The 13,207-nt window shown below is 54.5% G+C and overlaps 1 protein-coding gene across 1 annotated transcript in view; it reads right to left on the reverse strand.

The window, feature by feature from the left end:
- The window catches only part of MBTPS1 (membrane bound transcription factor peptidase, site 1), a 53,117-nt gene that overhangs the window by 25,376 nt on the left and 14,534 nt on the right, over positions 1-13,207 (reverse strand). The window contains exons 4-10 of the mRNA XM_045441279.1: positions 10,296-10,487; positions 8,886-8,996; positions 8,390-8,499; positions 6,997-7,113; positions 6,483-6,550; positions 3,985-4,087; positions 2,279-2,430 (exon numbers count right to left, since the gene is read on the reverse strand). Of these exons, the coding sequence (XP_045297235.1) occupies positions 2,279-2,430; positions 3,985-4,087; positions 6,483-6,550; positions 6,997-7,113; positions 8,390-8,499; positions 8,886-8,996; positions 10,296-10,487 (853 nt within the window). The remainder of the gene's footprint in view (positions 1-2,278; positions 2,431-3,984; positions 4,088-6,482; positions 6,551-6,996; positions 7,114-8,389; positions 8,500-8,885; positions 8,997-10,295; positions 10,488-13,207) is intronic.

A 13,207-nucleotide genomic window follows, 5' to 3' on the forward strand; every position in this document is an offset into this window, starting at 1 on the left:
GTTTATTTATTTTTGAGACAGAGCGCAAGCAGGAGAGGGGCAGAGAGAGGGAGACACAGAGTCTGAAGCAGGCTCCGGGCTCTGAGCTGTCAGCCCAGAGCCTGACGCAGGGCTCGAACCCACGAACCATGAGATCGTAACCTGAGCCGAAGTCGGACGCTTAACCGACCGAGCCCCCCAGGTGCCCAGGGTGGACCCTCAATGAGAGAACAAAGGGCTGCTAGAAGTTCAGGAGCCGTCACAAGCCCCCACGCCAGCGTGAACAGGCCAGACCAACAGCCAGGTCCTGCTTCCTCAGGAGCACTGCGCGGATGGAGGCGAGCTGACATGCCCCAGGAGTGTTTCTGAGCTCCCACAAGTGGCACTTTTATCTGCCGCAGGGGCAGAAGGAAAGCAAAAGGCGTCCCTGATGCTGGAAGCAGCTGTCTTTAGAGAAGCTGCTAGAAACGGAAGCCTCGTCCCTCACCTCCCTGCCTGCCTCATGGGGAGGCGTGTGCCACGCTCAGCAGTGCGGCCGAGACCTCAGCCCCGGCCGCAGTCACAGCTGGCGGGGACGGAGCCAGGGTCTCTGTTCCCATAAGCACCAGGGTGGCCACGAGGAGCCCTGGAGACACGCTCCCCTCCGCTGAGCGTGCAAGCCCGAGCGCACCTGGTACCCACAGTCCACCTGCCTTCCCCTCCTCCTTTCTGCATGCAACGAGGGTGAAGGAAACAGCTGGGAAAAAAAGAGGGTTTCTGGCACGCGTATGGTTATTCCCCAGAGACCACTCTGGCCAGGGTCAGCGTTTTCAGGAATCTGGCCCCGACGCCTAAGGAGAGGATGGGAAAAGGAGAACGGAGTTGGAAATCCACCTTTATCAAAGATGACTAATTAAAACACAAAAAAATCCCAGGCATTAGAAGCTAAACTCAACAGTAACTTTTTAAAGAGGATTTTAAACATAAAAACGTTTACTACCATTTCCTTGTTTTACTTTAATTTTAAACACAGAATATAGTAACTTTCAAATATACAGTTTCCCATTACAATACAATAGCTCAGCTAAAGCCTCATCTAAGTAGAGAGTGATCTGAGGGGAAAATACAAAATATATTCTAGCTCCAAAGACAACTCTTTGTAGCTTTGAGAACAAGGAACACAGCCCACCTAAGTCAAAGCACGTGAGTGTCAATTGTGGTCAACGGTCTTTAAGAAAGTCTTCCAATTTCAATATGTGCAAAATCAAGGAACAAACACTAAGCTCTAATCCAGCGATGAGGGATTCAATGAGACAGAGAATAAATAAATTACATAAACTGTCAGTCCCACCGCCTGATGAGCCAGCTCCTTAGCTAAGAGAGGACGTTAAAAAGTGATCCTCAAGGAAATGATGACTATGGCAGGAAAGTATCTGTTTGTTCCCTGCCTGATATACACTCGTTTTGATATAACAACTACAACTGTGGCACAAATTCAGTCCATTACAAACAAAATAAAGGGGCGCCTGGGTGGCGCAGTCGGTTAGGCGTCCGACTTCAGCCAGGTCACGATCTCGCGGTCCGTGAGTTCGAGCCCCGCGTCGGGCTCTGGGCTGATGGCTCAGAGCCTGGAGCCTGTTTCCGATTCTGTGTCTCCCTCTCTCTCTGCCCCTCCCCCGTTCATGCTCTGTCTCTCTCTGTCCCCAAAAAAATAAATAAACGTTGAAAAAACAAAAATTTTTAAAAAAAACAAACAAAATAAAAAGAAGCCCAGGGTACATGGGGAATCCCAGATCTTCCTCCATAGTGCTGTGAACCTAAAACCACTCTTAAGACACAAGTCTTTAACAAAACAAACCAGAGCAGGGGCGCCTGGGTACCTTAGTCGGTTAAGCATCCAGCTCCTGATTTCAGCTCAGGTCATGATCTCAAGTCTTCACGGGTTCGAGTCCCACATCAGGCTCTGCGCACTGACTGTGTGGAGCCCGCGTGGATTCTCCCTCCCTCCCTCCCTTTCTCTGCCCCTCCCCTGCTTGCGCTCTCAAAAGTAATAAACAGAAACGAGCCAGAACAAAAACAGACACAAACACGGTAACAGGCACTGTGCCCTCACACACTGCCTCACGATCACACTTCACAGGATGTTCACACGCCTGTCACCTCTGCCACGAGTCCCCTACAAGGAACAGGGTGGACATGGGGACAGAGAGGCGCAGCAAGGTTCGCGGGGTGCTCCCGACCCGCAAACCTAAGCTGGTGACGAGCACGACTCAGCTCGTGGTCTGCCAGTATCACGTTCTCTCCGCTGGGCGCCACTCACCTTACCAATAAGGTGACCGCCCCGGCGACCACCGGAGAGGCCACGCTGGTCCCCGACAGGGCTCGGCAGCCCCCCTTCACACCGGATCCCCTCACTCCAGCACCGTAGGTAACAATATCGGGCTTCACACGGCCGTAGCCTCCTGGGAGTTCCTACAAACGAAAGCAGTTGGTCTCTACCACTGGCACGCGGCTGCACGCGGTTCCGAGGGGACAGAACCAAACCAGAGACAGGACTGATTCACAGGTAGCGCGACCTTACTGACACGCTGGCTCTGGTCCAGAATTCACTGCGATAGAAAAAAATCAGCCGAAATGACAACGTAGAAAATAATTTTGGGCACGTTTTATAGTAACCACTACAAAAGAGTCAGGTCATAAAACAATTAAAAGCGATTATTTCAAATTCTGCAAGGCCAGAAACTGGAAATTGCTCTATCTCTAAACTAAAAATCAGAGACACGTTAAAAAGATCAGGAAATCAAAATCAAAAATTAAAAAAGGAAACTGTTTCTTTACAGGGAATAATACTGAAGACTTCAGTTGGGATTTCAGAGGGGAAGGAAGCACACGTAACTGCAGGAGTAACTCAAGGTTTTAACTGAGTACTCTTGGGGCGCCCGGGAGCTCAGTGGGTTAAGCGTCCGACTCTTGATTCCGGCTCAGGTCACGGTCTCGCGGTTCGTGAGTTCGAGCCCCGTACTGGGCTCTGCGCTGACAGTGCGGAGCCTGCTTGGGACTCTCTCTCTCCCCCATCTCTCTCTGTCCCTACGCCACTTGCTCTCTCTCTCAAAATAGACTTAAAAAGTGTTTAAAAAGAAAAGATTTTAACGGAGTACTCTCTTGAATTTCCTGGAAATGGAGGCAAAACGTGGATCACAACAGGATCTTACACTGTGTACGAAGTACAGCAAGTTGAAGTGAAACATCTTTCCTGGCACTCCGACATAAATCGACACTGGACCTGTATCCATGTGGGGCACTGAGCAAAGGTGCCTTCCAGGGCAGCTCTGCAGAGCCGTCAGGAACAACGCTCACAACGCCACTACAAAACAAGGCCTGGGGCAAGGCCAAAGACGTGGCCCATGATTCACAGCCCCGGGAGAGGCCGGGAAGAGGACCCAAGTGCTGCAGCTAACTTCACATCCAGCCCTGTTCTGGGAGGCTGTGTTGGGGGGGGGGGGGGGGGGGTAAAGCAGGATGATTCAGAGGCACAGTTAAACCCCAAGTAGCTGAAGTAATGAACTTTCTGGAGTTACTTCTATTTTTCCAGCTAAATATAACGATTTCCAAGGCAGCAGAGCTGATGAGCTGCTCTCACTGGCTTCTCCTGCTTCCTGACACCAGAAAAACCATGCCACCCGGCACGGAGGACTGCTCACCTTTCCCCCAGGTAGGACGGGGGGGTGGGGGGTGCGGGGGGTGGGGGGGGTGAATCCGACCAACCTAAAAGTGAGTTAGTTACTCAGAGGTCAGTTACAAAGAAGCAGCCGCAGAAGCATCACTTGGAACCAGCCCCTGCCTAGCATGTCACCACGAAGCAGCAGATGACAGAGGGGCCAGACCTCTTGTGGGCAGGCACCCACACCTCGGCCTCCTCCCCAGCGGCTTTCTGTGCGCGCACCGACGCACACACCCACGCACACACCCAGGGCTCGAACACAGACGGTTCTGTGTGCCACATCCCACTGGTGAAGACAAGCCTACCCAGGTCGTCATTCCCCTTGAAGAGAAGCGGGCGATGTTATCCTCAAAGTCAATGCCGCCCACTCCAATCACGTCCATTTGGTCAGCAGGGTTATTCAGAGTGCTACAACGAGGCACAAAAACACAAGGGAAGAGAGGTAGTTTAAAAAATGTTTCTCTTAAGTTTATTTATTTTTGACAGAGACAGAGCACGAGCATAAGTAGGGAGAGGGGCAGAGAGAGAGGGAGACACAGAATCCGAAGCAGGCTCCAGGCTCCGAGCTGTCAGCACAGAGCCCGATGCGGGGCTCAAACTCACGAACTGTGAGATCATGACCTGGGCCAAAGTCGGACACTTAAACGACTGAGTCCCCCAGGCGCCCCGAGAGATAATTTTAAATGAGTCATTCAGGTAAGGACCAATACTCCCAGAAATACCCGAGATGGCATTAGGTTCTCCTGAGGCTCCTCATGGCTGCCCAAAGGCCACGCTCTCTGCCACCTGTGTGCTGGGCCGAGGCCATCATCTCGTACATGGAGCACCTTCTCTCTCTTTCCCTCCATCTCAACCTATCAATCACCCTGCGGCCCAAGACACACTTGGCCCTCGTGCTTCTGCAATCTGAGGAACCCTTCCTCTGACCAGCACCCACTCACACGTTCTCATTTCACTTTTGAACTTTCCCAGGGTGTGCGTCCTGTCCCCACCAGATCCCACGCTTCTCTGCCACCTTCAGGAAGTCACGGTTCTCAACTGATCACCTGCAAGGTGCTTCCCTTCCTCCCAGGGAACCCGGGAACGACCCCCTAGGCCCTCGTCCTGAGCCCCTCACGGGCCAGACAAGGTGCAGAGGAAAACCACCTACTTCTCCGTAATACCTCAAGTGCACAGATCTGCAAAGAAATCAGAGTGAAACAAATCACAGCAACACAACGTAAGTCAAGATGAGGCCGAAGTGCTTGAAAACCACAAAAAAAAGCGTGGACGTGATCAGGCAACGACAACCCCCTGCAGGTTCCTGAATAAGAAAACTGCTAGAATCCATCTGACGAGCAGGAACCGACACCGAGGAAGAAGGAGGAAGGTACCGCTCCCGGGGGCTCCGGGCTCACAGTGCCCTCCGTTGGAGGCCGTCCTCCCGAGCACGGTGGCCTCGGGCCTCCGTGACGGGCAGCGAGGCTGAGGCCCAGGGACGGGAGGCCCCCACGCCCTGTGCTGTCCCACAGCATGACCCCACATCGCCCCGGTGGGACACAGGCTGGATTCTGGGGGGGTGGGGGGCAGAAATGGGAAAGGCGGCCAAAGGGAAACACGTGAAACGGGGAAACGAGAAAACCGGAGGCGATGACCCGGTACCGGACGCTCCTCGTGGTGGAGCCGCAGCTCGGGGATGCTGACGCCCGTCACCCTGCGGGTCACACACGGCCCAGACGCCCGGCAGCACAGCCGCTCCTGAACCCTGGGCCCCCGCGCGAGAAGATGGCATCACTAACAACTACCGGGCTGGGACCCTGCCACCCACAGGCGGTTTCTGAGCTGGACAAACATCAGCCTCATACGGTGCGGCCTGACCCTGCGCCCGGACCCTCTGGGTAAGTCCATCAGCCCTCACGGCCTGGCACGCGCGCCCAGGGATGTCGCCGCACGACGTGGCGAGTGACGCGGGGCCGCCGCGCGCACGTCCTCCCCCCCTACTGGGACTGCGGAGCAGGGGAGGCGGCCTCTGACTTTCCTCCTCCTCCTCGGTGGTTACCTCACGCCCTCCACACGGCACCGAACCGCGCACGTCCCGGGAACCCGACCAGGAGGAAGACACGCGTCCCACTGCAGAAGCGTGTCAGCGCCAGAGACGACTTACGCACATCACGCGGAATACAAACCGGAGCCGCGGGGGAGAGCCAACAGCGGTCCCTGAGCAGACACGGGCGTACTGCCTACGACCCCCCGGCCGACGTCTCGCCTCCCACGCCGCTTCAGCTCACCGTGACGACCCGGCACAAGCGGTCCCCTCTGCTCCCCTCCGACCGGCCCCGTGTGTCAACCCTCAGAGGCCATCGGGTGTGTCACGCCACCCGCACTTTCGTCTCCGTCAGCCCTGCTGCGTCTGAACCCCGTCTTTCCCAAGAAGGCACCCGTCCCGTTTACTGCCTCACCCCCGGGTCTCGCACAGAGCGGGCCTCACTAAATACTGCAGAATCCACTCCTTTCTAGCAGCTTTACTTTTCTGGGTGTTTTGGTTTGGTTGTTTTAAGTAGAACAGAAACTGCAGGCCTCCAAACTGATCACGACAAAGTAAGAAAATAAACAGACAAACAAACAGAAACAAGACAGGCCTGAGCTGACCAGTGAGGCAGTGGGTGGTGGCACCTGGTTCAGTGCACGGTCTGGCTGGTTGTGAGCGGAACGTTCCCACGATACAGAGCTTCAGACAGACAGACAGACACAGAGTCAGACCACAGATCTACAGTTATTTGAGGGGGAAAGGCACCTCCGACTCATCCCTGTGGGGAATACTTACCCGTATAGAGGCCCATCGTTGCCAATAGCAGAAACCATGATTACGTTGTTAGCCGTTAATTCCCACACCTACGGGACGAGCAAACATTTAATTATGAAAACATACCGCTCTCAAACAATCAACACAGAACTATCCAAAAATACCTACGACTCCTAAAAATAATCCTCGAAAAAGAAGGGTGCCCTCGAACACGTAACACTAGACCCTCGCAGGCATGGATGTTTGCCAACCGGCGTTTTCACGGTGCTGAGAAAACGGGCCTCATCACGGGCCTCACAATGGACACGGAGGAGCCCGCTCTCCACGCAGGTGCAGAAAGGCGCTGTTCGGAGCAGAAACCAACACGGCACAACGTGCGGCCTCCGACACAAGTCCCTGAAGCTCGCGCTACCGCCCATCGTCCTCACTAGGCAATTGCCTCGCGGGTGAGGGGCCACCAGCACAGCAGGGACGAAGCGCTCAGAGCAGAAGCCATGATCAGGAGCACGGTCCTTTGTGCGGGGACACGACCCACCTTGTCGACGAAGGGATGGTCCATGAAGTCAGGGCCGCCGATGCTCAGGTTCAGCACATCCACCTTCTTCAGGATGGCGTAGTTGAAGGCGTCCAGGAACCAGGAGGTGTAGGATACCTAGTTCAACGGCCAAATACGACTTTAGGGGCCTCAGGGAGCCTCCAGGTGCCACAAGAGGGTTTTGTTGCTAAGGGCAGAGTACAGCCTCTGAAGCAGCGTGACGTGTTAACTTCGATTTCAGAAATAAAAACCAAGAACAAACAGTGCTCCGAAATATAAACTCTGGCACCTGGAAATTCTTAGTCCCTGCAGCTGGACTCGAGGGAGAGCCGCGTCCTGAGGGTGGCTTGTCTCTCCGGGTTGAACGTCCAGCTCCTCAGCTTAACGTACACCTGCCGGGGTGAACCCCCAAGCCTGTAACTGCCCCTCCTTCAGAGGATTTATCCTAAGACACTTCCCTTTGAGAGTTTCTACGTAGGTTAACGTATTTGTCTAGGTTCTTTATTTCTCAACAGACTGAAGGGCAAACCTCATAAAAAAGTTATTTCATAAAATTATTTCTCTGATATTCCATTTCCTGGCAGAGTCAAATGGCTTTCTGTATCACCGTTCAGATGTTTTTATAAAATACTAAATTAAACTTCTAGTACAAAAGGGATTTAAGTATTTAAGAATTTAAGATTTCTGTTTCTTAAAGGCTTTTAAAAACAAAACGTGTTTACGTTTGCTTGTACAGGCAAAAAAAATTCCAGGAAGAGGCGATACATGAAACGGAGAAAATGTCACGGGGGAGACGTGAGGTGTTAAGGGAAAACCCCTGCCGGGCGGGGACAGGGTTGGGGGGATTTTCCCCGTGCTGCCTTCAGATATTTTTGAGCTATTTACCATCTACGCAAAAATAAAATCTGAAAAGCAAGTAAACACGAAGACCCTCCCCCGTTCTATAGATATTTAGGAGGCGAGGAAGCGGGGTCGGGAAGCACACGGCCCAGCGTGACACCGGGGGCCGTGGTACAGAGCCGGCCCTCGAGCCCGTCACCACACAGCAGGGGTGGCGAACACCAACGTGCCTTTCTTCTCTCGTCTAGGAAGCACAACGTGCCCACGGACGTGGGGGCACAGGGGCCCAGGAAGGAAGGAGACGGGGACGAACCACCACGGCCCTCGGAGTGGGGTCTTCAGGGTTCGCGGGAGGCCGACGGAGGCGTGGTGGCAGAAGGGCGAAGCCACACGGAAGGGGCAGTGGCGGGACGGCAGGGCCCGTGGGAGACACGGGAAGGAGCGCGGCATCGAGGCGGCTGCTGCTTCTAAATGAGCGCGTGTCCTCCCGTGTTTTACTTTCTACGTTTCAGTATCAGCTCCTCAACTTTTGGGAGCCCTCGGCAACACCTACCTGGTTATTGGTAAAGACCCTGAAAATATGAAGTTCTGCATCCGGAGCAAAGCCTTGGCATTCCCGCATGCTGGCTATCACACCTGCCACAAACGTGCCGTGGCCCAGCCCTGGAGACCAAGAGGAGAACTTCTGGTCGTAAAACACAGCTGATCGCATGCGCCGAGATACAACATCTCGAGCCGCCGATTCAAACGGGCTCTCTTCCCCCGAGCCCCGGACCGACCGAGCCACGCCGCAGCCGCCTCGATTCTGGGCACCCCGCCCCCTCCCAGACGGGCGGGAAGTGCTCCTCCGCCAGACAGCCCTCGCTGCTCACACCGACAGCCCGGGATGGTGAGACGTTTCTGCCCAAAGGCACACGAGCTTGGGTTTGTCTCAGTGACCGCTGCACCGGCTGTGGGATCAGCACACGGAAAACCGTACTCTTAACCCATAAAACCGGGGGCAGGAGCGAAGGACAAAGACCGGGTCACGCCACGGCATCGCCACCCACCGTCGTCCAGTGTTCGCTCGTTGGTCCAGTTGGTTCTCTCCTTCACGTTTTTGAAGTGGGGGTGCTTCTCGCTCAGCCCAGTGTCAAAAACAGCAACCCTCACGTTAGCGCCTGGTTCCAAAACACAAGCAAGCGTGAGCGTGTTTGGACAAATCATCTTTTTGGATTCTGTCCACAAAATCTACTCCTCCTGGGGACTCCGAGAGAATGACCTGTCACAGAGGCCCAGAGCCCGCCCTGCGCGAGTCAGGTCAGGCGCTCCAGGGAAACCAGTTGAGCCAAGACGAGGAAAAGGGGATGCTGGGGGGAGGGGGGAGGGGGGATACCATTCATCTGCGGCTAACAAGACTCGAGGTTCTCAGGGCGTGTCTGGGGACACCCTCAACTGTCTCCAGGGCTCCGTCCTCCACAAAGGAGTGGTTTCCCCCAGGTCTCCATGCCCTCATCTCCTCAGAGAGGCCACGGAGAGCGAAGGCCACCAACAGGGAACACACGCTCAGGAGAGGGGACACTACTCCCAGGCCTTCACGGACGCTGCTCGCTAATGACCTGTGACACGGGGGCTGCCAGAGGCAAGCGGGGACGATCACATTTTAAGGAAAAGCACTATACTGTGCACTTGGCTATACTTCGGACACGGGCCAAAAGCTGTGGGCACGGATGTTGAGACGGATACTGCCAGATCAAGAAATTCTAGAGACTAAGTAAAAAATATAGGACCTTCGTGGTATTTAACAGCTAAGAGACGTCAGGAAGGTGGGGTCTTTCCGGTGTGAGAGCTGCGTTTACGTATGGGCGTTACGTGGAGCAATCGATCACACGGAGATAACCGACACCTACTGCTTACGTCTGAATGATGCACACGTTATCTCGAAAACCACTTGGCTTAGGGGACAGAAAATGCTCTTCTGATTAGAGAGAATCTGTTCTGTGAAGAATTCTCATCCTAAAAGGAGAAAACCACGAGGTGACGCTCACTTAATAAAAGGTCAGTCCACCAGGCGTGAGCGTCTAAGTGTCTAGGATATTCTGCAGGGCGGGAGCAGAGGAAATCAAGGGAGACATAAGGGCCGCCAAGGCTGGGGGGACACGGGGAAGGACCCCGAGACCGGCATGACAGATGGGGGCTGGAGAAACTTCTGTCTGGGTCAGGGTACGAGCACCACAGTAGTTAGGAGAGGAGTTTTCTGCCGTGATCCGTCAGTGAGGAAAAGCCGCACTGGTTGGGAGTTTTAGTTCCCAGGAGGTGGTCCCCAGTGCCATACACAGCCCGTACCCCATGGAGCAGACGGTACAGAAACGAAGCAGGAAAGACGGACAGAGCGGCCACAGAGACAGACGCCCGCGCAGCAGAGGGCAGAGGGGGCGGCGGGGGGGGGGGGGGGCAGGCGCGGGGACGGAGGCACCCACCTGTGTAGCCCATCTGCCACAGCACGTCCGCCTGCAAGGTCTGGGCCACCTGGCGCGGGATGGCCCTCAGCAGCCGCCGGCTCGAATGCCTTCCCGTGGCGTGCCAGAACCCGGAGCCCAGGGACAGGCTGGCTCTGCGCAGGGGCCGGGACGACTGCCACCTGCGGCTCCACCGGGTCTCGTTACAGGGCGCTGCGGGGTCGGCGAGAGCCAAGGGGACAGGGGTCAGAAAAGGAGCCGCTCGGCAGCGACCCGGCAGCCAGGAGGGAAAGAGGACGACCGCCCCTGGATGGCCCGGGGGGCGGAAGGGCGGTCTCTCCCTGCGGCTGCACCGACAGGACGTCGGTCCACGGTCCCTCCTCTCCCCCAACAGTCCTCTGCCCGAGATTTTCTAACTGATGGAAGGCACAGCGGGGCCGAAAAAATAACGTTTAAAGAAATAAAAGTCCATCGCGACTAAAACTGGAAAAATAAGACTTACCTGATTTTTCCTCGGCAACTGGTTCTCATTGAACCAGAGGGTTTAAAACAAACAAACAAAAAAAACCAAGAAAATGGCCACTGACCACTGACCACTGGTGATGGGTCCCAGCACTGGGCTTCTGGGACAACAACAGACACATGAGCCCATCAGGCCGGTCTCTGGTCAAACATCAGTAGGACCTTTTCCCAAGTGTATACTGCTCCCGCCCCTCAACGTGCCGACCAGAGCGTCCCCAGTGTCCCCTTTCAAACAGCAAAACCAGAAAGGAGTCGGGGGGTTTCTGAGGACGATGAGCTGCGTCGGATCTGGATTTTGCCGGTGGACAGCCAACCGCACACTTACCAACGCCTGCCAACCTGCGCGCTGAAAACCATGAATTTCACTATCTGTAAATACCTTACTTTGTTGAAGATGGAAGAAAAAAGCAAAAGAAACACCACGAAAGCCATCCTTACCTTTCAGGACCCCGGTACCATGAAGAAAAATCGCATCTCGAATCAGTTTTCAGAAGAGCACATCCACACTACCACTGAAGTTTTTGTGTTTTTTTTAACGTTTATTTAAGAGAGAGAACTTGGGGGGGGGGTGGCGGGGGGGAGGAGCAGAGAGAAAGGGAGAGAGAGAATCCCAAGCAGGCTCTGCGCTGTCAGCACAGAGCCCAACGTGGGACACAAGCCCACGAACTGTGAGATGATGACCTGGGCTGGAATCGAGTTGGGACACTTAACCGACAGAGCCACCCAGGCGTCCCTCAAGTTCTGTCTCTATAGCAAACGACTCCTTCTTATTCCTGTCTCATCAGGCTCCCCCATGAAAGTGCAGGGAGCCGGAAAAACATATAATCTTGTCAATCCCATTAAGTAATTCTTTGCACGGAGCAACGGAAATTATTCCGCACTCGACGCGCCACGGTGACTCTGCTCTCGGAGCCCACAGCGTGGGGCCACACCGGGGGTGCCGACCCCCACCTAGGCAATGAGCTCGGCTCCGGGCTTCCCCGTGGAAGAGCAATTTATTAGGAGAACCGGACAGTACTGGAAGGAAAGCAGTTAAAAGGGTGAGTGCACTTGAACCCGCATCACTGCAGGGACCGCTGACAGATCTGGGGAGGAGAATCTGCCAAGGGCAGCCCCGTGGACTCTTCGCAGTATAAGCACTGCCGTGTGGGAAACAGGATAGCTCTGTCTTACAGCCAGGGACAGAGCCAGGGATGGGATCCAGGGTGGGACACGTTCCAGCCAAAATAAAGTGGAACCTCTGAACAACAGACCCAGAGAAATGAGCAGCATTTCACGTCTATTTACATCCTGCCCATGCTGCTAAGGTCTCACACGTGCACGATTTTCCTTCATTTCCGTGAGAACCCTAGGAGACAGGGGGCCTTTCTTCCGTCTGCTGGATGAGAAGAGTGGAAGCTGAAAGGAAAGGTGCTTCCCGCACAAGGCAGCAGATGACGACAGGACCGGCCCGTGAGGCGCGCGGTTCCCGCTCGCAGTGGCAAGCGCCACACCTGACGACCAGGGCGGAGGGCGTAAGGAAGGGAACCCGACCCTGAGATTCTATGACTGCTGTGCTGAAATTAGAAATTTCCACGTTTCCCGAAACGTTCTGGAGCTGTCTACACTAAAAAGGTACAATGCACGTATCTGGCTAACTGTACGAGGTTGGTTTTGTTTTTATCTTCCTGAACTGTTTTGAGGTTTTAAAGAGAAAAGGCATTACAAAACATCTGGACCGGTACAAAGAGCTCGAGGAAGCGAGACCTCCGAACTCTGCAGCCGCCCTGAGAGCCGGCTTGTCCCGCTACGTGCACAGGAGCTTGGCTCCCTCAACGCCTGGGGCTGTTTCTAAACCTCAGCGGCTCTCGGGCCTAGCACCTGACGGACCAAGGGAGAAAAGCAAAAGTTTATTTCCTTCCTTCCCATGAAAGAAATGACAGTAAATAATCCCGGAACTCACGATTTGTTACCCTAGTTTAGGACAAATGGGGAAAAAAACTTTTCTTTGATAATAAGTAAGCTTTGGAAAACACTATGTAATAAATAAGCAATTCAGTATTGAAGAACAAATTCTATCTTGACAAGCCCAAGTTACCGACAAAGGGGAAGGAGTAAGCCCTCGGGCTGAAAGGACAATCATCAAACTGCTGCCGTCCTCACAGCCGCAGAGCTGAGGGCTCAAAGGAGGGCCAGCTAACCTGGGCAAGGCCAGGAGGTGCTCAGAAAAACAAAACGAAACCCAGAGAAAGGATGTTTTACAAGATTCCTTAAAAACAAACACACAAGGGGGGCGCCTGGGTGGCGCAGTCGGTTAAGCGTCCGACTTCAGCCAGGTCACGATCTCGCGGTCCGTGAGTTCGAGCCCCGCGTCGGGCTCTGGGCTGATGGCTCAGAGCCTGGAGCCTGTTTCCGATTCTGGGTCTCCCTCT

The sequence above is a fragment of the Leopardus geoffroyi genome, chromosome E2 (genome assembly GCF_018350155.1).
Source record: "Leopardus geoffroyi isolate Oge1 chromosome E2, O.geoffroyi_Oge1_pat1.0, whole genome shotgun sequence".
In the NCBI taxonomy this organism is placed as follows: domain Eukaryota; kingdom Metazoa; phylum Chordata; class Mammalia; order Carnivora; family Felidae; genus Leopardus; species Leopardus geoffroyi.